The sequence below is a fragment of the Oreochromis niloticus genome, linkage group LG16, assembly GCF_001858045.2.
Source record: "Oreochromis niloticus isolate F11D_XX linkage group LG16, O_niloticus_UMD_NMBU, whole genome shotgun sequence".
Classification (NCBI taxonomy): Eukaryota; Metazoa; Chordata; class Actinopteri; order Cichliformes; family Cichlidae; genus Oreochromis; species Oreochromis niloticus.
In genome coordinates, this window is record NC_031987.2 from 22,197,241 (window position 1) to 22,224,990 (window position 27,750).

Sequence of the window (27,750 nt, forward strand, 5' to 3'; positions counted from 1 at the left end):
TTTCTCTGTCTTTATTTGTTTTTCTCCCCCCATTTGAGGGTTACACAGCACAGCCATTCTAAACCCTCCATAATTTCCACAGTAATCAGTCTGTTCTTTTTCTTTTTTTCCTTTTCTTTTTTTTTGCAGTAAAGCTTTAATCAAACATCTCATACCCTATACCAGCCAGAAATGTGTTATTCTGACAGAAAAACAAAAAAGCATGCAATTACTCCCAGAGGAGCCGTCCCTCCTCTCCACTACAGCTGCAGGAACGAGGGCACTATTCCAAACGCATCCTCCTCCTTTTTCCTTTCACTTCTTCTCTGTGCTGAAACTCCATCTCCTCCAAACAATAATGACAGAGGATGTAAAGACGTGTTTTGTAATGTACACAAAGTAAAAGAACAGTAAGACGGCGCTCTCGTCCTCAAGAGAAACGTCACTGTGTGATTAATAATGAGGGTTTATCCTGTAATTGCATTCGTCAATTGTAAAATTTATTTCGCAAACCTATTTGTCATGTTTGTTGTTCTCCCATCCAACAAAACATCCGTCATCTCGAAATGGTAAAGTACTACCTACTGAAAGGATAACAGCCCTAAAAAGAAAAGCTGTTTTTGATAACTGAAGAGCAAAGGACAAACGTATGCCGAGTGAGGCATGAGTGATTGCCCTCAGTGCAAGAAAGGAGAGAATTTGTTTTTTATTTTGGAGCTTTTGTTAAGTGCTTAAGCAAATCTTTACTATTAAATGCATGATAAACAGATTGTTATTATCACCCAGATAAGAAAGTCAGCATCTGGGAAGTTAGTGCTTTTTTGTTTTTATTGCTCACAGGAAAAGAGGAAGATCACAGAGAAGATTTGTGGATGCAGCAAAGGAGGATGAAGAGAGTGTTGGTTTGACAGAGGAGGATGTTCAAGGGGCAGATGACCCACTGTGGCGACCCCTAAAGGAAGCAGTGAAAAGAAAAAGAAGAAGCAGAAAAAAAAAAACAAACCAAATGAAAGTTGGGTGTTGTGCACTGTTTTTAAGGTGCCTGCCAGGTAGGTTGCTCAAAGCATCTTGAAGAACTTCCCACTGTCCTGTGGCAAGGCTGTCTCAGCTGCTTCTGCCTCATTTAAAGTTTATTCTAGAATGAGTCCAGAATTTTGAAATTGTGGCCCAACACCATCTGTTGCTATAACCCCTTCTTCTTGTGGCTGATAGGATTCTTTATGTTTTTGCATTGCTGCAAATTTAGGCTTGTTTTTATTTGTGCTGGAGAATAAATTTGAGGCCAGTCACATGCCTCTCTCATGCTACTGTGTGATGTATCTAAAGCGCCAAAAAATGTTGCAGTGTTTAATCAGAAAATACTGCACTGATTTCTTCTTGCAGCTGTTTCTCAGATTTATAGTGTACATATAATTTATTAATGCAGTTTGCACTACTTGCTTGCACAGTCTTACTTTTTACTCATCTTTAACTTGACCTCATTTTTATTTCATATTTATATCTATCTTTTTAGGCTAGTTATTATAATATTACAGTGAATTACAGTAATTTTATTATTAAATCGCACTTGTTCATTAAAAAAGGAATAGCAACTTGCTTAATACATTGACTGTCACTGCATGGGGTGGCTCCCAGACACATCATAAGATCTTGTTCATTTTTATGCGCTCTCTGATAGTTAGGGATCCTGAGGCCGAGGCCCCTTCACTGGCCATGTGTGCACAAGTAGAGACCAGTTTTGTTTACCTGGTTGTTGTATATTAACCACCTTTATTTAAGAGTCCCAGAGATTATTTAACAATGAACCACTTAGTAATCTTGTGGTGAGAGAAAAACTCTTAGCATAAATTGAAATACTGTAACATTTCAATGGGCGTTCCACAAAGGAAAAAAGGTGCCAACAACTGTAACTTCGAAAAATTTATAAATACTGAACTTGTATGTGGCATAAACACACATGTATGCCTGCAGTATAAAGCGTGTCAGCGAGTCTTTTTGTCAGTATTGTATCACTTTGTTACATTTAAAAATCCTACTGACTGTGAACGCAACCCTAGCTTGCTCTCTTAGCGGTATATTTGGATTGGACGGAGTATTAGCTAAAGAAAATGGGTGACGACTTGGGTGACGAGTGGTGGCAACACGAGTACAAATCAGGTATTTGGCTTAACCCTGTACATTTGACTTCTCTTGTTGTATTGGAGGTCCTGGTGTATTCTAAGGAAACACAACGCTAGCTTGGAGCTGTTGCAAAAAATTGTCGGCTATAGTAAGCTAACGCTAGCTAGCAACAATCACAGCAGTCTGAGTTACTGTTAACCTCTGGGTACATTTTTGCAACATTAACCTAAAGTACACTTAGCGGCAAGTGTAAAGACAAAGCAGTGCTAAGTGTGACTTACGGCTGGTTAGTTATTATCCGCCTTGGTCGCAGTAGTTATTAGCAGGGGGTGTATTAACACGTGTTTTTTTTTTTTCACCTCTGTGTTTTTTATCTGTGGGTCACTGCAGAAAACGAGGTTATAGGACCGGTAAAGTTGCTCTAGTGTCTCCTATCGTGCCCTTCGCTTTCTTTCAACTTAAAAGTTAACTGTCTTACACACATAGGTTTAAGCATTCAGTGGGCTGTACCCACGTTTCTTGCCACATATCAACACAGGAAGTTCCCTGCGGCTACTTCTGGAACAGCTTCATGCACTCTGCATACCAAAAGAGGGCAGTCGTGCTGTTTTAGGACGAACGACCTGATTGTGTAGCGATCATGTTGGAATGTGAGCATGATGCTGTATTTTCGAGAGTCATTAGTGATTTTTCAGCTGAATATGTTCATTCACGTTTTCTGCATTTGTTGTCTCCGAACATGCACGCAGAAACGAAACTCAATATTCCAGGAGTTAGTGCATGTGTCAGTAAAATACATTGAATTGAGCCATACCAGCCTCGGTTCAATTTCTGATCCCTATTACGTTATTTATATAATGCAATATACCGCCCTTTAATATTATACAGGTGTTCAGATTGCTTTAAAATAATAAACATCTATGTGTTTACAGATCAGCCACAGTCTTTAATTGATTAGTTGATCTATTACTTACATATTACATATATTTTACTCATGTATTAATTTATTAGTGTTTGCCTATTTGTTTACTACAGTTTCCTCTTGGGGCTGATTGGCCACTTCTGTAAAATCTGTATTCTTTCATAAAAGTTAGGATTTGTTCATGATGAAAGTCATGACCAGGCAGTGAGAACGGTTCTGCAAGTTGCCTGTTCTCCATGTGTCCTGGGCAATGAGCTGTGATCACCTTGAAACGCTTCAGCAGAATGTATTATCTGCACAGGTGATACTCTCCAACCTTTCATGCTATTACTTATGTAAACCCATGTGTGTTTTTATGTCCAGTGATTTGTGCAGCGCTTTCTTTTTGTAGGTTTGCCCCTGGCATAACCGTCCTTACGTGCGTTCATATCACAGAGCTGCTTGACAGAAATGGCTGCAAGGCTGACAGAAAATTGACAGGGCTGTAAAGGAGAGTTGAAGTCTGTTAGACGGAGGATGGGATTGACTTTGAAGTCTTAAGAATAAAGCAGCAATTTGCAAGAAGCAGTACAACTTTTTCCTGCTTTTTTTCTATTTTTTTTCTCCTTTTTTGTGATGATGTGTCTCGTGGCCAAATTCTCAAACCAATAATAAAGATTCTCACGAGAGCCCCTGTCAAGTTGCACATTAATATTTCTCTGCAACTGTTGTTAGATACACACTATTTGTAGGCTTGCTGCCAGCGTCTCTCCCCACAGGACATGTAATGGTATCCCCCAGTGTTGTCAGCTAGTTTCCTATTTAGAAGGCACAGCTCATCATGACTTGGTAACTAGATTTAATTTACTCAAGTGTCTTAGGCTATTTATTTCTGCCACACTGTGTAACTGTTCATTTTGTCATGTTGCACTTAAAAATATCTAATAAGTGTTGTGTTCACTTAAAACAGCAAAGGCTGCCGTTATGGTTTCAGGGTTGATGCGGGCTTATTTAAAGGAATCGGCTGACCTAATTACAGATAATAAATTGATTGCTGTTGTTTAACTTGTGTGTTTTTCCAGCCTTATTGAGCTTTTGCAGAAGTTATCACTGCGCCTCATGTGTGAGGATTATCTGTGCTATTTCGGAAACTAAGGCAGTAAACTGTGTTTTCTCCAAGATAAACAGTAATTTCTTATTCGTGTGGATATTCTTCTTTCATAACGGATTTAATTTTCCATTACTTTTTTCAACAGTACACTTGCTTTTTTTTAGTATGCTTCATCTGAATCTTAAATAGGTGTCTTGAAAACAACAGAATTATTGTTTAGCTGAATTTAAGTGGAGCTTTGAGAACCAAAACTACTTTTTGTCTACATCATACAGGCTGTAGAATCATAAAGTAAGCACATCAGTATGGTGTCACAATGCCTCATTAATCTATACATTGGGATATTTGTGTGACAGGAGGAGACACATGCTGAATACTTTGGGGGTCTTGCTTATTTTCACAGTACAGGAAAGCCGTGGAAATGTATCTATTAAACCTTTTTTAAACGATTTAATTGGATCACTTGTCACTTTGAAATGAGTTAAATGCTAATAATAACAATTACAGTTCACAATATTTACTGAAAAGTAAATTAGTGGTCAATTCACAATTAAACCGGGACACCTCCTCCATCACCAAGTGTTCCAAGTTTCCTTGCATTAGGGGGAAAAAAGGTTTTTGAGTCGAACCCAGCTCAGCAAACATATAAAGCTTTTTTTTTTTCTTCCAGTAATTCATCAAACATCAAAGCACTGTTTTGCACTCACTTTTTCCCAAATCCAGCTGTTTTGCATTTAAACTGGCAAGCGACCCAGTTCCTCTGAGAAGTATTCAGTATGAATACATAGAAAACAAGATAACTTTTAATGAACAAGGGAAAAAAAGGAATGTTAATGAAACACTGACATCTCACTTATGTCTTAGACAGGCACTTGACATACAATGAAGGGTTGTTAAAGTCAATAAATCTTGAGACAGTAATCAAATAAAGTAAGCTTTACAAAGGCTCACATTAAACAAACATGACGAAACATTCAAATACATCAAAATACTTTTCATTTGCAGAATTATTTTGGTTGTGTAGAGTTTAAAATGATGACTGAGGACATATTTTTTGCAAAATACATATTATATATTTGTATTTCACCTAAATACAAAGGCCGCTTGTTGTAACATTTGAGGATTATGATCCTGGCGAGCTAGCAGGGGATATAGTGATACTACTTGTAATCTTTCCAACACCTTTTACATGACAGCCGTTAGTGAGTACTTGAGTTCTTTGTTCATGTCGAACATAGTATGGCCCAATGGGCTGTGGGAAGTTGTGGGTCATACCATGTCGGGGCTGGAAATATGGGCTCCCCAGATGGATGTGGATCTTACTGTCCTCTGTTGTGATGATACTGGGACTTGAGTCAGGGGTACTGGACCTCGAATGGTGCCAGCCGTTCTGCTGTTCAGGTGTCTTGCAGAAAATGGTCTGATCTGTAACCTCTGCTGGCTCCGGAGAGCAACTCCTGACAGTTACGATCTGAATAGGAGAGCTGTTGTGGTCGGGTGTGACAGAGCGTGAGGAATTTGGGCTCAACATCCGAGACATGTTTGCTCCGTCGAGGGGGGAGATGGCACGGTCAGGGCTGGAAGTGGGGGTCTTAGGGTTCTGGATGATGGTAATTCTCTGCTTGGGTGAAGCTCCACTCGTCGGGATTAGGGCTGTGCTGGTGTACGATGATGCTGTCTCTCCAGTTGGGCTACTGATCTCGAGCATCGCTGTGTTGAGGACATGATGCGGTGTTACTTTGATGTGCAGTGGCTGACCTGGTGTGTGTGTTAACATCATAACTTCTCCATTAATTGTTGGGTGCATTTCTGCCCCTGAGTGGCTGCTGTCCTGGCTTAGGTTGTTATTCGAACTGTTTAAGCTGTTAAGGCTGTTGACAGGAGAGCTCCTTTTGTTGATGATCTCTACATTATGGTTTGGGTCTGTGTCACCATTTTGTTCATCTAGTTTCTTGCTGTGTCTCCGATAGTCAGAAGGCAGGCTCTGTGCAGGTTCAGTTTGTACCCCTCTGGTGGTCTGATCATGGACTGCAGTGTGTTTGCTGGCACTGGGTTTCACACTATTGATGTGTCTGTATCTGTCTAGCTCACCAGTAAGATCCTTCATTTCTCTGGCCAGCTCTTTGTTCTTGGCTTCTTGCTGGCTCAGTTTTCTTTGCAGTGTGGATTGGTCCACTTGCATCCTGCAAATGGATTCTTCTGTTCCCATCAGCTTCTGGAGTTTTTCTTTCAGGCTGTCTACTTCTCTGGTTAAGAGTCTAGATTTAACCTGCTCCTTCTGAAGGCGGCAAAGGAGAAGGTGCTCCTGGTTGACCTCCTGCTTCTCTGCCTGCTCGTACCTTGAAAGCTCTCTCTTTGTCACCTCCAGCTCCTCTGTTAGAGCTTGGGTCCTCGTCTGTTCCTCATGGAGCCTCTTTTCAAGACACTCAAAGTCCTCTTCCAGTTTCATCAGTTCTCCCTCCAGCACTTCCTTATCCTGGAGTCTCTTTTGCAGCTTTTCTAACTCACGGGTCAGTTCTTTAACTTTGTTGTCTTCAGTTTGGCAGTAATAGGCAGTGTTATTTGGGATAGAGCTGTATGAGTATTTGTCCTCTTTTTCTTTCCTGTTCTCCAAGACCTGTAACTTCTTCTTCATTATGGTTACCTTATTCTGTAGTTCTCTGTTTCTTTCCTCCTCTTTGTTCAGACTGTCCAGGAGATCATCTTTTTCCTTTGCTATGCTCTTTATTGTTTCTTCCAAGTCCACTTGAGACCTCAGTGCCTGCAGCCGGTCCTCTCTCAGCTTTTCTGTCATTGTGGCCAAATTGCCATGCTCATTTCTTTTGCCCTCCTTCCTATGTAGTTTTTCCTCAGCCTGTCGGAGCCTCTCAGCCATAGCTTTTCTGTCCTCCACCAACGCTACAGTCAGTGACCTCAGCTTGCCAAGATCCTGTCTGATGACCATTTCACTCTTCTCCAGTTGGCTCTCAACAGCCTCTAGATCTCTTACCTTTAGCCTTAAAGTGTCAAGTTCATCAGAAAGCATTTTGCTGACCTGTCTCTCTTGCTCCAAGCTGTTTTTTAGGATGCTGCAGTCCTGTTTGCTCTTGCCTAAAGCCTCCTCCATCCTGTCCAGTTCACTAATTCTGCTGTTGAGTTTATCCACTTCAGCTTTCAGGCTACGGCAGTTGCTGGTCTCCTTCGCTAGTCTGCTGTCCAGGTCTCGACATTGGTCCGCCATGCGTATCAGCTCTTCATCTTTCCCCTCCATTTGCACCACCCTTCTCCTCAGTACCTCGACCTCTGACAGGAGGCTTAGGGCTGTCATGTTGTTCTGGCTTTCGTGGAAGAGGGAAACTTGATTGTGGAGCTCAACCCCGATATGCAGCGATTTCAGTTCCTCCCCCACCTTTGCTCTTCGTCTAGGAGCACTAAGCCTCTGCTTGATATGGTCAGTGATAGCCGTCAGTTGTTTGGTACAGCGTTTCTGCTTCTCCAGCAGCTTGCTCAGTCTCTCTTGCTCCTTTACAACTAGCAGTGCAAAAGCCTTCAGCTCGGTCAGCTCCTTTTTTAGAATGGATACTTCTCTTTCATTTTTCTTCTCTTTAATTTCCTGGTACTCTCTTTCCTTTATAAGCAACAGCTTGAGTCTGCAGAGGAAAAGAATTGAAATGTATTGTCAAACAGAATAATGCGGCCAAGTTTCATTGTGTAACTGACTCATTTCAGCCCCCAAAGGGCACTTTTTTGTTTACAGCTAACCTCTTGAACTCACAAAATGTCCTAAGTTGTGTATTTCCAGCATAAACATTTATTTTGTTTTTCAGAAGAATCTGAATAACAGTTTCTTGCCCACTCAGTTTCCCTCAGAAGCAAAGGAGGATTTTTTTTTTGCACATCTGTGTATTCCTGTGAAATGTACAACATGAGGGACATGTGTGTATATTTCTTTATGTTTGTGTGTTTCTTTCAAAGCAACAGCCATTCTGTGGGATGTTTTGACTCACATGGCAGATGGTCCCTTGGCAGGGAGTATTTGTTAATTAAGAAGTTTCTTTACCCTTGAGTACCCTCAATGCTGCATCCAATCACCCTCCTTCTGTGCACCTCAAATGTAAACCCCATTTTAAGCTAAGAGTCAGGAATTCCCCTCTGTTCTTAAAGTAATTACAGACTGGCTACTTTTACCAAGTGCTGTCACTCCTCACATTCCCCCAGATGCGCACGAGTTCTGTACAAGCATTAATTCATACTGTGTATTTTGTCATCTTAGTGCATGAGGGATATACTCCAATGTGATCTGTCACCGGTGTATTTTTACTGTTTGGAATCGGAGAGTTTGGACTTTTTGTGTCATGTTATTTTGCACTCTAGAGGTATATCCACAGTTCACATAGCAGAATCTTTTAAAACAAGCAAACATAAAAACAGTGACAGTGTAGTCCAGGCATTTAGCTCTACTTGTGTATAATTCCAGATCCTCTATATTGTCTTTAAACTAATGAGTTTTTTTGTTTAATTCTTTTTAAATATTAGGCTACTAATGTGTTAAGTCTAAAATATGAGACTGAACATTGTGTTAGTGAAAAGAATCAAGCGCGCTGTTAATTAAGATGTTTCTCTTACAACTTTAATCTTGGAGTGTGGTTTGAGTGAGTTTAATTAGTACAATTTAAATAGTTGTAAGTGGAACAAATAGATGGTTATGAACTCGCTGTTAAGTATTTCTGTTATTAATAAGATCATTCACTTTTACTGTAAGATGAGTTGTTATATTGTTTCTCTTGACTTTAAAAGGAATCAACACATTACTCAAATGCAGAAAATTGCAAAAAGCAAAATCTTCAAAATCATTTTCTACGTCTAAATCAACAGCTTGGATACCTTTTGAACAACTCTGTTGCAAAGCAATCTCTTTGTTTAATCTGTGTAGAATTAGCCAATAGAGACGTTATCCTTATCAGCTTATCTAGCAGTTGTAAATCTGGTTTTAAAGTGGGGAAACGTTTCTAAATGCATGTCTGCATCTTTTCGCTGTAGAACAAATTTTTTTCGTTCCTACCTGTGCAGTTCAGCTGGCCCGTGTCCTTTTTTTTTTTTTTCTTTTTGGAAAAAAAAATCCTCAAAGAATAAATTGCCTCCACTCTTTTACCTCTCCCTTTCCCAGAGATCCCAGTGATGTGAACGTTCCATCCGGAAAACCAAACATTATGAGAAGTGCTCCGCACACTGAGACTCTCTTGCAGTCAGTGGCGCCCATTACATCATCAGCAAGTCCATATATGGGACTGTACAGGCTCTACTTCTGTGTGTGTGAACATGTGTGTTTGTGTGTGTTTTTTTCTGGAGTTCAGCCCACTGCAGATGAGGTCATTGTATAGCAATGCCAAAGAGGCTAATGGGAAGGAGTGTGTGTGTGTGTGTGTGTATGTGTGCGCGCGCAAAGAAAAATCTTCAATCACCATTCAATCTGCAAGGATAACACCCTCAGTTTGCAGGATTAGTTTAACTGAACATGTTAACCATGCTACATAAATGCTTAACCTGCCTTGGCGTGTCCCAGAAGCATGCAGACCAGTTTATATGTTGTGTGCTTGGAGTTTGAATATGCTTCAAGAGGAAAAAACATGTTTTGTGAGTTGTAGCAGCTTTGCCTGGGGCCCGATAACCTGACTGGGAGATGACATCATCAGTTCATCAGCCCTCAATTGCATCCATATGTCCCTCTTCTTTCCTCTCTTTCTCTCTCCTCACCACATTTTCTCTTTTGTGAGTTATTTTCTCTTTCTACATTTTTACTTCTAGTTATGAAAATGCCAATCTTTTTTTCCCTTTCTCATCCCATCATCAACTTTCACTTTATCTATGTCTTCTTTTTGATTACTCAAGTCATGAACTGCATGCTCAGTATAGTGTGGTTATACTCCTTTATTCTTGCAGTTAGTCTCATCTGTCACAGGAATGACAAAGATCATAAATAGGTGTTAATATTTAAGCTTTATAAATGATTGTGCTGAAAGTGCTAAACAAAAACAAAAAATATAGGTTTTGCTCCTCCATTTATTTGCAATTTTTCACTGCTAAATAAACCTCTGGTGGTACTTTCTTTTTTCCATCTGTCGAGCAAACTCGTGTAGGCCTCAAATAAAAGAGGCCTTTTCCCCACGAGGCATGTCGCAGTCTCACAAGAATTTAGAAAACAGCCAAAAAGGTGCACTTAAACTTCACTTTTTAGACATTTATGTTCACAAGCCTTTTCATATGAGGCATGCCAAATTAAACCCCACTAAAACTACTTAGATACAGGTCAGGTATAGAAACAAGAAATCACACATGCAATGTGTGTGCAATGGACAAAAATTATTTAAGCTGTTTCTGTCAGCAGAGAATCCATCCCAAATCATTTGTGTCATAGTTTAACATGTGAACGTCTTCCATTTAGAGACACAACCTCCTCTTCATAACAGACTCTACAAGTTGCATAACTTGGTGATGTAAGGCGGTATTCTGTGCCTGGTTGGTATTTGCTTTAATCCCTTAATTGCTTCATGGCAACTGTGGCTGCCTGTTCTAAAGGCATAGATAGCTGTGGTTGATAACATTTCATTTCTAATTGTTTTTGGTTTGTAATGGTGATTACTTATTGTTGAAGAAGATTATCATGTTTTATTAAAACACTGAGTGGCATTTATAATATTTAGCTTGCCCTTAATTGCATAAATTGTAACTTTTTTCTTCTGTTTTTTTTAGTGCAGGATCAATAGACCTCTTGTCTTAGGCTCTGTTTTAATAAAGTCTAGCTGACAAAATGGCAGCAGCTAAGCACAGGTAGTTCATGAGTCATCAGACTTGTTTGGTCTTCAGTGGTCATTATAAATTGTACTGTGCCACTGGGTAATTAACACGACACAAGCAGAATTTTAATTTAAAAAATTCCATGAAGTAGCCACCTAAGACACACACAGCCTTGTTGTTTTTTGCTTTATTTCTGGATCTGAGATTTACAGTTATTTTCCTTTGTTCTCATTTGGGATTTTAGTGTTAATTTGATAACCAAAATGCAGAAAGTTAAAGTTGAAAGTCAATTTTCCAAGTTTTAAAACTTCACACCTTACTTGAAGCCCCTTAGTAGAAAACAGGTCTTGCCCAACTGGGAGGATACCCAAAGTGGAGTCACAGGACTTGGTTGATAAAAGTCTAGGCACCTATGATGATTTATTATTGGCTATTTAAAGTACCTTTGCCATCACTGGGGGCGATCGTGGCTCAAGAGTTGGGAGTTCGCCTTGTAATCGGAAGGTTCGAGCCCCGGCTTGGACAGTCTCGGTCGTTGTGTCCTTGGGCAAGACACTTCACCCGTTGCCTACTGGTGGTGGTCAGAGGGCCCGGTGGCGCCAGTGTCCCCAGGGTGGCTGTGTAGCTTGCCATCACCAGTGTGTGAATGGGTGGATGACTGGTTGTGTAAAGCTTTGGGGTCCTTAGGGACTAGTAAAGCGTTATACAAATACAGGCCATTTACAGGCCAGGCCTTCTTAGAATATGTTCACTATCAAAAGTGGCCTTTTATGCTTTGGAAATTACGACACTTAAAAGAACTTTTTCAACTTTAGATCAAAGTAATATTGAAATGATTAAAAGCCAAGCCAAGTTGCATTGCTTGTGTTTTGCATTTATTTTAAGAAGATTTTTATCAGTAAAACCATTTCTACTACTTCTACCTCCATGGAAGACAATGACTCTATCTTAATTATATACTTTATAATAAATACTATAAGATTCAAACTTGCTTTTTGCCATGATTATTTTGCCAGGAAAGAGAGATTTGAGATATTTCTCTAGTGAGAAAGAAATCCTCCTCATTCCTTTGAATATCTATGCACATACCAACTCCCATATCAGAGTTCATGAGGTCCTCTTTTACATAGAGGAGGAGTTGGCATTTCATCCAGTTCTTGAAAACTCATATTTGGGGGAAAGGGGGGAAAAAAGAGCACACACACACCCAAGAAATGCCGATATGTAATATGTCTGTTATCCGAGTGTAGCACTCTCCTCTGTTTTCGTAGCTCCTATTTTCATGCAGAGGGACACTTTTCTTTTTCTTCATTTTTTTTAAGGCTGTCACATTTGACAAATCCTTCTTTTTTCTAAGAGCGGTCATATAAATGGCACATTGAAAGTACAGAAAGAAAAGCAGCTGCTTAGTCAGTCGCTCTTGGCTTTCTTCCCTTCATTTATCTAAATGTTTAATAAAATTGAAAGTATGACTAAACTGACCTCATCTGCTCACTATAGCTAATAAATGGGCCCAACAGCTTGTGATCGGGGTAGTGCTTCTTCTCTGAGTTGATTCACTGCCAGATCCTGATAATTTATGAACATCTTCTGACACTTCATTGGCTGAGCAGGCAGATGGCGAATGCGTTTGAATGAGGGACAAACAGAACATCTGCGGGTTTCTGCTTTGGCACAGCCATGTTATTGTGTTGCTTTTCTCCTGGTTCTCTAGTAATTCAGGTAATACAGGAATAACATTTTCAGTTCTTCATACAACTATAAAAAGTTGTACAAGGATTGCCGCGGGTCTCATTTGCAACAGCACATCTGTTGCATGTATGTGATATGAAGTTCTGAAAATGTTTTGTTTATTAACCATGTAATACAATACCTCATTAGTTAAAGACTTTTCATTATGACCTGAAAAACTTGGCTTGAAAGCAAATGTGAAATACAAAGATTCCTCTTCTTCTCTTTGTGAAAACTTCAAGTCTTTGTGTTGAGTTGGCAGCCAGTGCATTTAGCCAGTGTTAAATTAATAAAATAAAAAACAGAAGAGGCTATTCAGTTCCTTTCCAGTTGTGTTTAATAGTAATTTATCAAACAACTCCTTTTGTCTACAGACATTTTACACATGAGGCTGATGCTGGATTAACCAGCTAAGATGCATTGTTTTGAATGGGCACCAAGGCTCTGCTCTGATGCTAGCCCTAATGGGATCACAGTTTCACCGTCTGGAGTCAAGCTGTTTAAGAAAAGGGACTGGACAGTGTGTGCCAATTACATGGATATCACCCTTCCCGTCTGCCTTTTATTTTCTCTGCCAGAGTCCTGAAAAAGGGGTTCAGACATGATAGTTGAGCCTCGGTTTTAGGCTGAATGGCTGGTTTCATCTAGGCTATAGTGCAGCAGACCAATGTTTTACCTTCCTGCGGCTTTTGTTGCGTTGAGGAGCCTTGAGTTTACTAAATAAGTCTACATGTGGTATGTAGACTAACAATGCAGATTCCCCAAGGGTTTCTGCAGGGCTTTCCACAGAGAAAACCAGGGTTTGCCTCTCCTTGCTATACATTGCCTGAACCCTTGAACTGAAAGGCGTGTTTACTTTCTTTGCAATAATTTGGACCTGTTTATTGTGTGTGTTAAACTTTGGTCTAGGCTTGATCTTGCCTCTATTACTTTTTGTAAATTTTGTAGCCAGATTTGAAGGCATAGAAGCTGCGAGGAAGGCAGGCATCGGGCAGGTGATAAAGAGCCACCATCCCAGGAGGACTCCCAGTACTCACTTAAACAGTTTGCAGCTGAATGTGCTGCAGCTGGAAAACACATCAGCGTCTTTAAACCCGAGGCCACAGTTTTCACTTGGTAACGGATGTTATTATGATGCTAAAATGGACTAAATGATTAGAAAAACAAAGAATGAAGGAAGAAAACCAAAACTGTACCAGATACTCAGGTTGACTTTAATTCTTGTTGATATGCTAATTTGACTTTACAGAGGCTGTCCACCTCGCTCTTCTGGTTAGTCTCCTCCTCCTTTGGCATTTCAACACAGGAAAAGAAATATCGGGGGGGGGGACTGTAGTGCTAATTGGCAAACAATATAAGCTAACACCCTAAACTAAGGTGATAAACATGGAACAGTTATATGTATGCATTGTCCCTTTGAGCATATGAAATGAACATGTTAGGATGAAAGTATTTTAGCTAACTTGAGAATTTAACCCAAAGGACTCAAGTGTACAGCCTCATAGAGCTGTTTTAAATAATCCTTTTTAGATCATGTGCATTCCTTTCCTGCATCTGTAGTGCTCACTGATGATGTATTGATGAGAAAGCCACATCAGTTGTAAAGTGAAAACATGATAGCTCTAAGAGTGCTTTGTGGGTTTTGAGTAAAGTCTATGAAGAGTTTATGATTCTGAACTGAAATGGACAGATGAGAGCATTGATGTCCCTTGTATGTTGAACATGTGTGTGCGGTTAATGCTGAGATGCTGTCAGCCCAGTAATAAACCATAGAAACACACACAGTCTTAGAGCATGTTCTGATAGCTGAGGTTGGAACAGCCAGATTGCTGCAATGGCATAGTGACGTGAAGATCTAATCATCCTTTGACACATACTGTTGCGCAAAGTGGTGATACGATGTGTGTTGAATTTTCTGTATTAAATTATGGCTAAAACAAGTCATCTGTTCAGCATATGGCACCTGGTGGAGCTACTTTTCCAGGGAAACGAGGGGGAAAAAAAAGTGAGGGGTGCCGATTTTTAGCCAGGCTGTGTGGCTTTCTTGGCCTGGAGCATATACTTTGAGAAGAAACAGAGTGAGATTGAAAGATAGTTGAAGAGGATTTGAAGTAAGAGTGGAAATTCTCGTTTAAATATTTAGGCATCTGCAAAGTAAGAAGCAAAGAAAAAAACAGACAGGACTGGGAAAGAGATGAAAGGGACAAGCGTATCACCATGTGCCTTATGTTGTTTACCCAGGGGATAAATGCAAGATTTAACTCGGCTCAAACCTATTTAAGCCAAGCTCAAAGAAGCTGAAGTGCAGTCAGGAATGTAAAGAAGGGCAATAGAAACCTGTGCACTTTAGACAAACTATACCTTTGGAATACATTTATTTTGAAAATAATCTTAGTCGTGCATTTTATTTTTTTTTTAATTTCTTTAATTCAGCAGTTGGACCGATACCCAACACGTTAAACATCCCTAGTTTGAGACCAGCCAGAGACAGAAAACCCATCCTCAGGGAGTCTGAAACTGGTGTACTCCTAGTGCCAGTTCCAAGTCTGGATAAATGGCAGGGTTGCGTCAAGAACCAGCATAAAATCTGCATTAAATCAAATATCTGGCTCCATCCGCTGTGATTCACCACTGTGATTTAAGAGTAGAGCAAATTTTAATGCTGTAAAATGCTACAAAATCAGAAGATTTTACAAGGTAGAGTTTGGTATTTTGCCTAAAAGCAGACTGAAACACTTAACCGATTATCAAAACGGTTAAGTATTCTTTTAACTGACAAATAGAGCCTAAAAGAAAGGGTAGGAAGTGAACCAGTCAATAACCAGTGTTTCCCACACAGACTTTAGTTGGACAGTGTATCCAGGTATTTTAATTCCTGGCCAAGAACATTTGGTGACTCAGACTCATAATTTCCATCACGTCATTCCCTGCCAACTGGCTTGCTGACCCATCTCACTGTTGTCGTGGCCCTCCACCATCATTCGCCTACTTCTCCAGAGTCTGATCCTGCAGATGAATGAGCTCAAGCTCCACCGTCTCACAGAGGCTGCAGATCAGAACAAGGACTACAAGCACTAGCTGCTCCTCATGACAGTGGAATTTGGAGACTTGACCAGGCCACGAGGGACTCACTGGAGAGGCAGCTAGATATTGCTCCTTTTTTATGGTCTCCTTCTTTTAAGATCATTCTTTTAAGAAAGCGTAGGTGTGTGTTCAGTCGGATTATGCTTTAGATTATTTAATAAAGAATGATGTTTTAGATATTTAGAAAGGAGAGCGGGCAAAGAGATGAAAGAACCTGTACGTTATGAACACTCAGGAATAAATGCGTCACACGGGGCTACAGACAGACCACAGACATGCCATCTACTCATGTATTAATCATCATTAGGCCAAGATGAACCACAGACTCTTTAAGTGAATATGTTTTAGCTTTCCACATTGTATTTGAAGAGAGAGAATTCTAGTGAACTTAATCACTCTACTGGTATGACTATTTTTGGTCTTTAATTGCATATATGCTTGTGGTGGATCAGTAAAAGCCTTTTTTCAGTTTGGCTTGCAGAAGCAGACAACTAGTCTCCTTCCAAGGCTGCAAGCCCAGTGCGGGTCCAGTCTCTACACAGCTAGATTACAGAGTGGACGCTGGTGGTACATGAACCGAGACAACCGGGAACTTCGACAAAACGACCTTTAAATTGCATAGGAGAACCAGTCACCACCTTCATGTTAGACCTAGCTTCACCCGTAGGCCACATCTAAATGCGGTCTCTATTTGGTAAGGGAACATTTCTACCCACCAACAAACCCTCAGCACATTTCCTTAGTTTAGAAGAAACCTTTAGCCTATACTGTGTTGTGCTGTTGAATGGGGCATGAGAGTGCCAATTTAGCCTCTACATGTAATTGCAAGTGAGTGCATGTTTATGTGTTTACAAGGGGGAGTGAGCTGAGCCAGGTTGGCCACAAAGTCTAACCAAGTCCAGAACGCAATGGACTGTGTCTGAGTGGAGTAACTCCTAAGTACTGTCTTAAGGTCATATGTGTGTGTATATATAAATGCTGAGATGGAGCAGCCACTCACTCTGCCATGAAGAGCTTTACAGACCAACATAGACTAAAAGAATTTAAGCCTTCACAAGTGTACATCAGAGCTCAGGTCTGTCCCATCAGGTCTTATTCCAATGTACTGAAATACTTTAATCCCTTAGCCTTTCCTAGCTTGCTGTAACATTCCCTTCCTGAAAGGAATTGGTGGATATTTTTATAAGCCTAGCCTCAATATAGGCCAGCATGGGAGTATAAATATAAAATATCAGTGTTGTCTTTGCTTGGGCATCCATTTACATGTGTTGGGTTTGCTGCACAAACCTCTCTCTGTCCTGCTTCAGCAGAGTGGTAAGGCTGTTGCTCTTGTGGATCAAAGCCCTGTGGCTTTTTTCTTCTTCCTCCAGCCTGTGCAGGGCGTCAGAATGAGAGCGGGTAACCTCCTGAAGCTGCTTCATCATCTGTTTTGAGGAATGCTCGTGGGCTTCCACCAAGTGTTTGAGCTAAGAGGGGGGGAAGGGAAAACAAAATGGGTATGAAGAGTAAAACTTTAGTTTACCTTGACTTGCTGTCGAGTTAACCACAGGGAGAAAGTTCTCTCCTGTTGCCGTTCTGAAACCAAGACCAAATCCACAATACAAACATCCGCGCTTACAAAATGCAACATAGTATGTAAATCTGATGAGTAAAGCTGTTATTATGTAAAAGCAACAAGAATTATTCTGCCCACATTATAATAGTAGGCATTTTTTGATGAGCTTCTTTCAAGATTTTTGCTGCCACCCAGTCCACTTCGCTGTGGTAGAAATTAATCGAAAAAGTGCTCACTTACCGATTTGTAACCATGGCAGAAGGATAGATTCACAACATGCAACACCTGTACTGCAATTTAACAAATGTGTGCAATGATGCAGCAGTAATAGACACTCTTTTGTCAGACAGTAATGCATTCATCTCATTAAATTTGATTATCTGCTCCAGATGGTGTCTACTTTCTTTCTGTTGGCAGTTAGTACCTCAGCATTAGGTCTTTCGTACACATCCTGCAAGTGGTCCTGCTGGGCCCAGAGGGAGTCTATCCGCAGGGCATGAAGCACCATCTTCTGTCTGCTGAAACCATAGTGGGTCCTCAGTAGACCTGAATCTGTCTTCTCTGATTTCAAAACAGCAATTACCTCATCCCTTGCCTGGTTCAACAAACACAGCAGAAGAACGGTGGCTTTAATTTCAGTTTCTTCTCATGAGTTCACAAGAGCTAGACTGAACTACAAAATAAATGCAAATCCAATATGAAGTAAATCATCCTACCTGTAGTTCCCCTTCCAAAATGCTGAGCAGAAACAGCAAGTCATCACAGGACAGGCCTTCTCTTGTGTGTCTTCCCTTCCACCTGTCTCTCTTCTCTTGCATATTGTCCTTTTCAATTATGATTTTCAGAGCCTGGTTAGGTTAAAAGACAGACGTTTAGGTATTTCTTTATATAACCTTGAAGATGGGAAGAAATGTTGCTGCTTTTACCAATGGGGTATGTGAAGTCTGTCGTGGAGCTGGAAAAGTTGAGAAATAGGAAATGATTGGAGGTGAAAGCTGAACATTGGTGAAAAAGAAAAATATATGCTTGGCATGAAAGAAGTTAAACAAGGTCATGAGTTGTTTTTACAGTACAAGTGGTTATTGTGTGGCTGTTGTAAGTGATGCAGATCATATAAGCTTTGATGAGCTAATCCAAAGTCAAAGGGGTCTCTTGTCATAACAGTTAGTGTTACTGAAATAGATAGGCCCGCGCCTGGCATTACTTTGCGTGCAGCTTATGTCATCTCATAGTCTTACTCTTAGCACATTTACAGCAACTGCTGTTAGTTTGGCTGATAAAATGGACTAAATGTTTCCATAAAGTAGGACAGTGATTACTGACCATATATCTAGATACTTTGTGTGTGTGTGCGTGCATATGTTTGTGTGTGTGTGTGTGTGTTATTAAAGCTAATCACATAAGTTAAACATTGTTTGCCGGCCAACTTTCTGTATGTTCTCACCCGAGACACAGAAAGCAATCAGGTTCATATTAGTGAAAGATGATGTCATCTCGCTACTCTTCAGCTCTGCTTTTCAGGCCCAAGTTCTCCCTGTGGGCAAGAACAGTCCTTATTCTATAGTATTTGGTCATTTCTTTTTTAGATGAATAACTGAAGGTCCTTGTGTCTTAAGAAAAAGTAAGTAATTAAAAATTTAAAGTGCCCACAGATTTGTTCTGTTTTTTTCAGTATGTCTGTTTAAAGACAGCTATACCTTCTCATACCTTTCTTTGGTGCATGTTAGAAAGTCTGATATTGAACAGAAAAGCAGTAAGAGTCTTTATTTTTCTCAGTAGCTCTTCCTCTTACACAAGCACACAGACAGGCAGCATCTGCTTGTTTTCATCAAGGCCCGAGAGCAACTTTGAGGCTCTAAACAAGGTGAGCACTGGTACATAAGAGACAAACATTGTGCAAGAAGAAACAAACCAAACAGAAAAAAAGACAACCTTTAACTAGTGCAGACTTTAGCCAATAACATCTTTCAGATACTAAATCACTGTGAGAGTGCTGGCTCACTTAAAGGAAGGTGTCCACATTGAGGTATTTCTCTCTTGCCCTTGGTCTGGAAAGAGAGTGAGTGACAATCTCAAACTCTCTCCCCTCCTCTTGATGCCTTCTCTGTATCAATTAGGAAGACAGATGAAGCTGTCTGGGCTGTCGATGCATTTCTTTTGTACTTCCCTTGACATTTAGCTACAGAAAAGGACAATAAAAACTCAGCACAGCTGTTTGGGAGTGTAGATAAAAATTGGAAAGCTGAGTGCTGCAATATACATGACTACAAAGTTATCATATCCTATTATAATTTGATATTATTTGTCCTGAGGCCCAGATTTGAATGATGGAAGGAATTGAGTTTGTGCACTAAAGGGAAAGTTTATAACTCATCTTGAATAGGTTCAGATAAATGCAGAGGGTCTGATGTGAGTTAGTGAGCTTTGGCACACATTTTCTGTAGTGGCCTGGGGTCTGTGTTCCTTGAACATGAGCATTAACATATTTCTTGTTCCTTTTGTCGTCCCGTCCGACGGTGCTTTTAATGTGTGCAAGTCGAGTCATGACACGTGCTGCTGTTTCCTTGCCCTTGGCACTCAATTGATTAATAGCGATGGGGCCGGAACGCCTCACTTGCTCTCTCTTGCTCTCACTCTCTCGCTTTCACACACACACGGACACGAGCCAGGCTGTGCTTTCTTTAGTGCCCACACAGTGTCTAGACCTGCACATGCTTACTGATGTCTAAGCACACTCGCACACAATGCCAGGCATGTGAAAATACCTCGGTACTTCAGTTGTGGCTCAGAGCCAAAGTCAGCCTTAATAATGGTTGCCAGGTCTGCCCTGTTGAGGACAGTCCGCTGGCAGGCAAGTTGGCAGCCTCACATGTGGCTGTGCCTCTGTTTGTTTATCCGAACACCACCGGGGGCAACATGCCTGCACCCCTCCTGCCCGCTCCTTTCTACCCAAGAGGGCACTGGCTGCCCTCAGAATAAACCACTACCATTTCCTAAAATTAATCTTATTCACAACACCTTGTCCTAGCCACAAGTGGTCACAGGCAGATACGGGCAGTATCTTTGCAGTAAATTTGTCCACAGACCAACAACAACGACCGTTCACCTGTTCCTTGGTATTATCCAACCAGCTGTGTAATTGGCCTCCAAACTAGAGCTGCATTCACACATGCGGCACAGCCCTGGACTGTTCTAGACATTACCTTGCCGAGGCGAGAAGGAAAATGAGCGAAAGCATGTTCCATTCATGTGTTAAAAATTCCTTAAGGGTGAGGTTTGTCACATATATGCCACTTTTAATGAAACTCTGAGTGGACTGCTTTAACTTTATTTCAGACACACAGTTTAGTTTTTTAGCACATCTTTTGAGATTCTGGACATTCATCTTCTTTCCATTTATCTGGAGGCAATTTGTCATGTCTGTCCCATCCCTGTACCCTGATCATTTTTCAGTAAAAGTCGCAGGTATTTGTTTGTTGGATTAAAAATATGGTTTTCAGTGTTAACATTCAGTACTGCCCCATTTCTATATATGGAGAGGGGTTTGTTACCCAGACAGAGGATGAGTGCCGCATGAGAAGCAACAAATTGTCTGTTCTCTAACTTTTTCTCTGGCTGATGATTCTTAACTTATAAGTTGGTTTAGTGGTCACAGTTAAAATCATCCATTTTTACCCTGCACAGTCATATTGAGCAGCTAGTTTTACAGACAGCTCTTTTATAATGGAAGCCTACATGACTACAGTTTTTGGCAATACAACCTGGTCCATGGCCCCCGGGTAATTTAATTTTGACGCCCTTGCTTCAGCTGCTCACTCTCACCAGGCAGCTCACATCCATTTTATATCCACCTGTCATGGGAGGCTGGATCAGTCTGAGTGCTGGAGTCCTCTTTGGCCTTCAGTTTTCAGGGTCAAGCTGGCACAGCACTCTATAATTCATATTCGGTATGGTTGATGTGTGTTTTGGCTAGAGCACAGTACTTCAAGAGTGGTATAACTGAGAAATTATACAGTTTGCAAGCCAGCTAGATAGAGGGGTGCGGAGTGCTGAAGAGTCTGTAAATCAGTTTTGTCACAAGTAATGCAACTGTTGTGCTTTATGATTATGAGTGTGGTTAGGCTACATATGCTAAATGTTTCAAGCATAAAGTGCGTTTAATGTTTTGTTTTGTGACTGATTTGAATTACTGTTAATTTAAAATGCTTTTGGACATAAGCTTTATCATAGTTCTTCACTTTTATATACATTTTATATGCCATTTGATATCTGACTGTATTTAAGTCAGTTTAATTATTGTGATGCTGGTCAACTAAAATGAGAGAGTGTAGTAGACCCTTCTAGGGCCATGAGGTAATGCAGTACTGTGCTGTGAGTTCACATTTTACACTTACTGTCCTAAATAATGTTAATGGTGTTAGTCTTCTTTCCAAATCGTTGTTTTGAGTTGTGTTGTTTTATGGTTTAGCTCTTGTGGGTGGTCTTTCTTACATAACAGTAAACGGTCAATAAATCAAATGGTAACCATAATTGCGGAGAGCAAAACAACAGCCATTTAGTAGCCAGTGGTTTCATAAAATACAGTGTACATTATTTTGTTGTGACGTAAGCCGTGTCCTTCTGGAGTCATTTTTGTTCAACGAGACTCTGTGGTAGTGCAGGATTGTTCAGACAGACAGACAGACAGCCCCCTACCCTCATTCTGAGATCAGATGCTAGATTCCTCATACATTGAATGAGTATTTTATTGGTGATTATTAATATAGAATAAATGTAAAGATCAGCCATGTGATACCTGCCACTGAGGTATCTAGAAGCAATAAATGATTTTTAACTAAGTACAGTACCAGGTACCAGTACAGGTTGCAGTATGTGGTCCTGGTTCAGAAGAGGTTTTCTCATTTGGTTCTTGTAAAAGCTTAAAAGCTTTGCCTTATTTACATACCCTTCCTATCTCTGATTAGCAATGTCCTCTGGAGCTACAATCACTCTCTGCCAGCCAGGACTGGCTTCACTCAAACACGTGCACGTTGGTCTTTCAGTATAACTTTGATCTGTGTAGTTTAATGTTCAATCAGTCAATTGCCAGCACTGAAAATGAAGCCTCGCTGACATGAGGTAATTAAACATTTTTCATGACTGACCACTCTTCTAGGACAAGAGACAGTAGAGGTCACAGTAAAGACTCTTTAATGAATTAGACACTTGATTTTTTTCTGTAATTGAGTCAGATAAGACATGACAGTGATCGTTCCTACACACACAAACACACACATCCCACATACTGGTGACCAAGTTCTCTTAACATTAAGCCTGGTTTTATGTAAAGGTCAAGTCGAGCTGCCTTGAATGCTGGTGAACATCTGTTCCCTCTGAAGGCAATAAATACCAGATTGTGTGTGTAGCTGTTCTTTCATTTACTGATCCAGATTTCGTGAGCTAATAGGAGTGTGTGTGTGTATGTGTGTGGTTGTGAAGCATGTCTTGCTTTGTAGAACTAAACAACTGTAAAAATTTCTGGAGAAATTTTCTTTGTCAACCTTACTGTGCACCCATTACTCCTCCTCTTGGCGATATTTAATTCCTGCCACTGACAAAAGGTTAAATGTACTAACAAACCCCTTCAAGACATATGTCTGCATGTTTTAGTTAGTTCTACAATCCAATCTTTTACTTACAAACAAAATGTCAGCATGTACCCAAACCTTCGCGTGTTGGGATAATGCACTGATTGAACAGGCCAGAAGTGTTTGAGACAGAACACCAGTCCCTGTTCGGTATTTGCTGTCTTTGACCAGTCCACTTCATTTTTAGCCTTCTGTCTAAAGTCCCCATTGATTTAATGGTAACATATATTTAAACTGTGGCTTTAAAGAGGAAGTTGTTGGCTTTCAAAACCAATAACTGCTGTGCCCGCTCACCCACTGAACCACACAACTCCCAACACCAAACAAGCAGCCTTGAAATGACTTATTGATTACTTCAACATGTCCCGAATTGATTTTAAGGAAAGTATCTTATTGTTTTTCTAGAAACATGAACATTACAAGAAAATTGCCTCAAAGTATCTTTGGTGGTGGGGATGGAAGTTCTACCGTGTAATGGAAATATCGGGTTTGGAGTATGGTGAAAAGAGTAAATACTTTTTCTGATCCCTCTTCCTAATCCAAAGTGCTGTTTTTATTCAAACATATAAAAACTGAGCATTTCTGGGTTCATGGCCAACTCGGTTTTATGCAGTTCTGTTGGCAGGGTGCTTTACTCAAGTGAGCATTTTAGCCTTAAACAGGAATTCTGGGTGCCATTTGTCTGGAATTGAAACAATCAACTGTTTCCTGGAGCTAGTCAATTGATCCTCATTACATCCAGCCAGCGCCATTGACCACCCTTTAAGACCAGTCATCCATATTGATCGGGCGTTAAAGATTACCAGGCAGCCCCATTTCCCCTGCATGTGATTCTGCTCCACAGGCATTAGCTTTCACTGATCTCTGGTTATCTGAGCTGTAACCTTACTGTGCTCTATTCATTTGAAAGCATGCGTTTTCCTCGTTACTCCACCATATTGTTTGACTGTGGCAAGAAGGCAATTGAGAGTTGGGGGTTCCTCAAGATAATTACCTCTTTCAGATGATGATTGAGACTGAGGGCTTTTTTATTTTCCTCATTCATTTTATAGGAAGTTTTACATTCAATAATCATTTTTTGTACTGATCTGGTGTAGATGGCAGTGGCCTCACAGCCTCCCTTCATTCACTGAATTCACTTGAGGTATATATTCCTTTCCGGGATCTTTTCTTGAACTTCTGGAGTTTAAGAATTTCATGTGACCCTGAAATTAATTTATGTAGACCACTAAATTTTTATGTCCGACATCTTTTTCTAAGTTGTTTCATTTGGAAACAAACTATGAATTCAATATTACTCCTAACTCTTTCCTAACATTTGACGACCTCATCTGCACCGTTAATGACAAGTTTTGACACCTCAATATATATCAATAAAGACCTTGTTTGACAACCATTGGAACAGGTTCCAGGTTTTTCCAGGGGTATCCCTAATAAGCTGTATAGTCAGAGATCACCCTCACTAAATTTTGATACACACCCAGTCATTTTGTTCTGAAAGCAGGCCTGAAATATGACAGAAACAGCTCAGTTCAGAAAAGGGAAATAAGGGTTACCTCTAGAACGCATTCAAAGGGGAAAGAGTTAAGGTACGGAATTAAGTTTTTTAGTGTAGCACTGTCTGTGAAAACCAATGCACTATAAAGATGGGAAAGATTACCTAAACACTTTGAATGTTCTGCATATTTAGGAAGCTAGCTAATTTTCAACTTTCTGATAACAATCTCAACATATCTTCGTGCTCGCGGTCATGTCTTGCATTTCATTAAGAATGAATTGAAATGTAGAAATGTTAAGTCGTCTTGTGAAAGGAAAAAAAAAAGTTAAAGGGATCAATTGCTAGGGAGGGAGAGAGAGAGAGAAAACGTTAAAAGTAAAGTTCATGAAGGATGAGCCAAATCAGAAATTACTGCATAGATGGCTTTTTGTAAATACTAATGTTTGTTGGATTGGGAAATAGTTTTTTCTTTTTAGGGTTTTTTTTTTTTTGTTTTTTTTTTTTTTTTTTTTTAATGACCATGTCAGAACTATTTTGCTCATTTATGGGTTTGGTTAACTTCTAGCATCGATAATAAGTAGCTACATTTTTTAAGTCAATGTAAGCACATAAATCTTGTTTGTGGACGGTGCAAATATTGGAAAATAATAGCAATTGAAAAGAAACATAATTGCAAGATTTGTTCTCACAAGATGAACAAAATGACCTTGCACATTAAAATGCTTGACAAGTTTGAAAATGTTCATCATCAGTTCTTGAAGCAGAAACAAATATGCACGCTTAATGGTCTGAATGACTTTGACCAGGGACAAAATTATTGAAAACATGGTCAGGGCATCTCCACAAGTACTACTAAAATTAATACAAGAAAAGATGACTGCTGAACTGACGACAGAGGCTCAAGGTTTCAAAATATGTGTAGGAAGTGAAGGCTGGCTGTGATATACAGAGCATATTACAGCCAGCTCACACAGAGCATCATAGTTTTCACCCACAGAAAGTACAGAGTACTCTTGTTGGCTGTCACCAACCACCTCGGTTGCTTTAAGTGGACATGCAAGTGTCAGAACTGAACAATATAATGATCTATGTGATGTTTTGCTGTAGACCTTGGGTCATAGAATTCATGTTACTCTGACATACATCACCCACATGAAAATCATACACCATGAACTAGTCTTCATGGTGACAGTATATCCTGTTTGTTTTGACATAACAAAGAATTCAAGAAGTTGACTCAGTCTCCACATCCCTCAGATCTCAGTTTGATCACACCATCCTGAGCCTCTATCCTAGTACTTACAAGGATCTTCTGCTAAAGTCCTGGCAGCTGATACTTGAGGACATTATCAGAGGTCCTATGGTATCCATGCCTTGGTGGATCGGGGGTATTTCGGTGGCACAAGGGGGACCTACTTAAGCTACAGCTGGTTTCAATGGTGTGTTTTGTAGCTCAGTTTAGCTGCCCCGCATTAGGACTCAGTAGTTATTATATTCATCTTAGACATGAAACCAGGAAGAGATACAAACCCAGTCTCAAGTGACCACAAGGTAGTGTACTTCCAGTCCCCCTCCTAGCCCTGAAATAGGTGTCAATTCAGCATGCGCAAACATTTAATGCGGTGACCACAAGTACCTTCATCACTAGTTTAAGATTTTTACTGTAAAAAATTTTGTGCACATATATATAATTATATATTTTTTCCCAGTGATCATAAAAACAAATAATGAGTAGCAGTAAGTTTAAATCCTGTTTTATTCCTTAGTAAACACAACTAACACAGTGCCAGATTCAGATTGCTGTTAGCTGTACCAAAAGGAAGCATAACACTTACTTGTTATGGGACAGGTAGAGCGTCCCCTTTTCATATATAGGCCTGGATTTTGCTGTATTTATGGTCCATTTACATCCAGCATTTTGTCATAAAGGCTTCCTTGCCTCTGTAATTAACCTTGCCTTTAATTGTCTTTCCCCTCATCCTCCGGCATTGTCCTTACAACTGTCCAGAGCAAGTGTGAGAACAGGATGAGAGCCAAGAAGAGTAGGAGTGGGGAATGATTGGCTTGGTCCATTAATAGTGGGAGTGGTCTTTCAGACAGAGGAGTGCATTGCTGGACAGATGAATGCACAAAACAAGGATGAATGAAGGTCTTGTGAGGGATACCATGTAAATGGGTGTGGTGTTTGAATGATTGAGAGAGACCCTTGAGAGAAAGGAAGAGCAAGATGGATCATTGAGGCCGTGTAGAGTTTCCTTTTTAAATGATCCTTGAAAATATTTATTGTGTTTAAAACACACCCACACACACACACTAGTAAGGAAGGAGTTAATAGTAACCACTGCAAAATTGATTGTAAAATGGGAAATCAGAGAACAAGGCAGAAAATTTGGTCAACTGTTCGCATGCGGTGTGCCTTTTGTCAGTTCTCGTGGCCCGGAGCGGAAACCCGCTGTGGCAGATCAGAGACATGCTCAAGTGTCTCAGCCATATTATATGAGCATATCCACACGCCCCTTCTTTCATTTCAGCTTCAAAGAGCATTATAGCTCCGAATTGGTAAAAGTTGGAATGCTTAAAAATCTGTAACCTTGGCAACAAATTCAATGTGTTTTCTGTAAATGCTTCATCATAAAAGCCTCCCAGCAGCAGTGAAGAGAATGAACAGTAAACATAAATGTATATATCAAGTAAAGAAAATATACATCGGACAGCAAGCTCTGTTATTTCCTTTGAATCCTTTGTACATGTGAAGCACCTTGAATCCAGTAATATCACTAACTTTGAAAGTACTCTATAGGAAGATGACAGGATGCAAGTACATATACTGGTTAGTGCTGGAAAATGCTGACCATAGTTCCACAAACTGTTCAATGAAAAATCACTTTGAGGTCAGCTTACATACACATCAGAGTTCTCGTTTTCACGTTAATGGTTAATGGTAAAAGCAGTTTTGAGGGTAATGATCAGGATTTGGCAGAGATGGGATGTGCTTATTTATCATCCACACAGTCCAAGTAATCTGAAGTTTTCAGTAATGAAACACTGCCATGTAAAAGCTTTGGCTCAAAAAAGTTTTCGACATTACAGATCCAGAGGAAGAAGTGCAATGGCACCAGTGTTATAAAACAGCACATTTAGGATGGACACTGCAGGAAAATGCTCTGATTTACTGCTGATTTCACTCCGACAGCTGTTTTAAAGGCTTTTCACCAAGAAACCAGAAATGCCAAAAGATCTAAGCGTGACCCCGCAGCATGAGATGTGAGGAATGCACAGAGAAGTGGTAGCAACAGGGAGGCTAAATATAACCAGATGCGTTGTTTGAGATTGCTGCATTGTTGTTACCTCAGGTAGCATTTAGTTGTG

General features: G+C 40.2%; 2 protein-coding genes across 3 annotated transcripts in view; one reads left to right on the forward strand and one right to left on the reverse strand.

Annotated features, from left to right (window-relative positions):
- The first annotated feature begins 1,995 nt into the window (after positions 1-1,995).
- cmss1 (cms1 ribosomal small subunit homolog) overlaps positions 1,996-27,750 on the forward strand; it is a 29,612-nt gene continuing 3,857 nt past the window's right edge. For both annotated transcript variants that reach the window (XM_005475501.4, XM_005475500.4), the window contains exon 1: positions 1,996-2,136. In XM_005475501.4, the coding sequence (XP_005475558.1) occupies positions 2,088-2,136 (49 nt within the window). In that variant the 5' untranslated portion in view covers positions 1,996-2,087. The remainder of the gene's footprint in view (positions 2,137-27,750) is intronic.
- LOC102081076 (filamin A-interacting protein 1-like) lies at positions 4,236-26,619 on the reverse strand. Its single transcript, XM_005475499.4, has 5 exons — positions 26,217-26,619; positions 17,973-18,104; positions 17,681-17,851; positions 16,989-17,167; positions 4,236-7,741 (listed from the first exon to the last, which is right to left on the reverse strand). The coding sequence occupies exons 2-5, from the start codon at positions 18,072-18,074 to the stop codon at positions 5,236-5,238; spliced, it is 2,958 nt and encodes a 985-aa protein (XP_005475556.1). The 5' UTR covers positions 18,075-18,104; positions 26,217-26,619; the 3' UTR covers positions 4,236-5,235.

Excerpts from the sequence above, each read along its gene's own strand:
- LOC102081076 (XM_005475499.4), bottom strand. The coding sequence starts at position 18,074 with ATGCAAGAGAAGAGAGACAGGTGGAAGGGAAGACACACAAGAGAAGGC. Across the intron at positions 17,168-17,680 it reads ACGAAAGACCTAATGCTGAG|CTCAAACACTTGGTGGAAGC; the intron begins GTACTAACTGCC and ends CCCCCCTCTTAG. Across the intron at positions 7,742-16,988 it reads CTGAAGCAGGACAGAGAGAG|ACTCAAGCTGTTGCTTATAA; the intron begins GTTTGTGCAGCA and ends TTTCCTCTGCAG.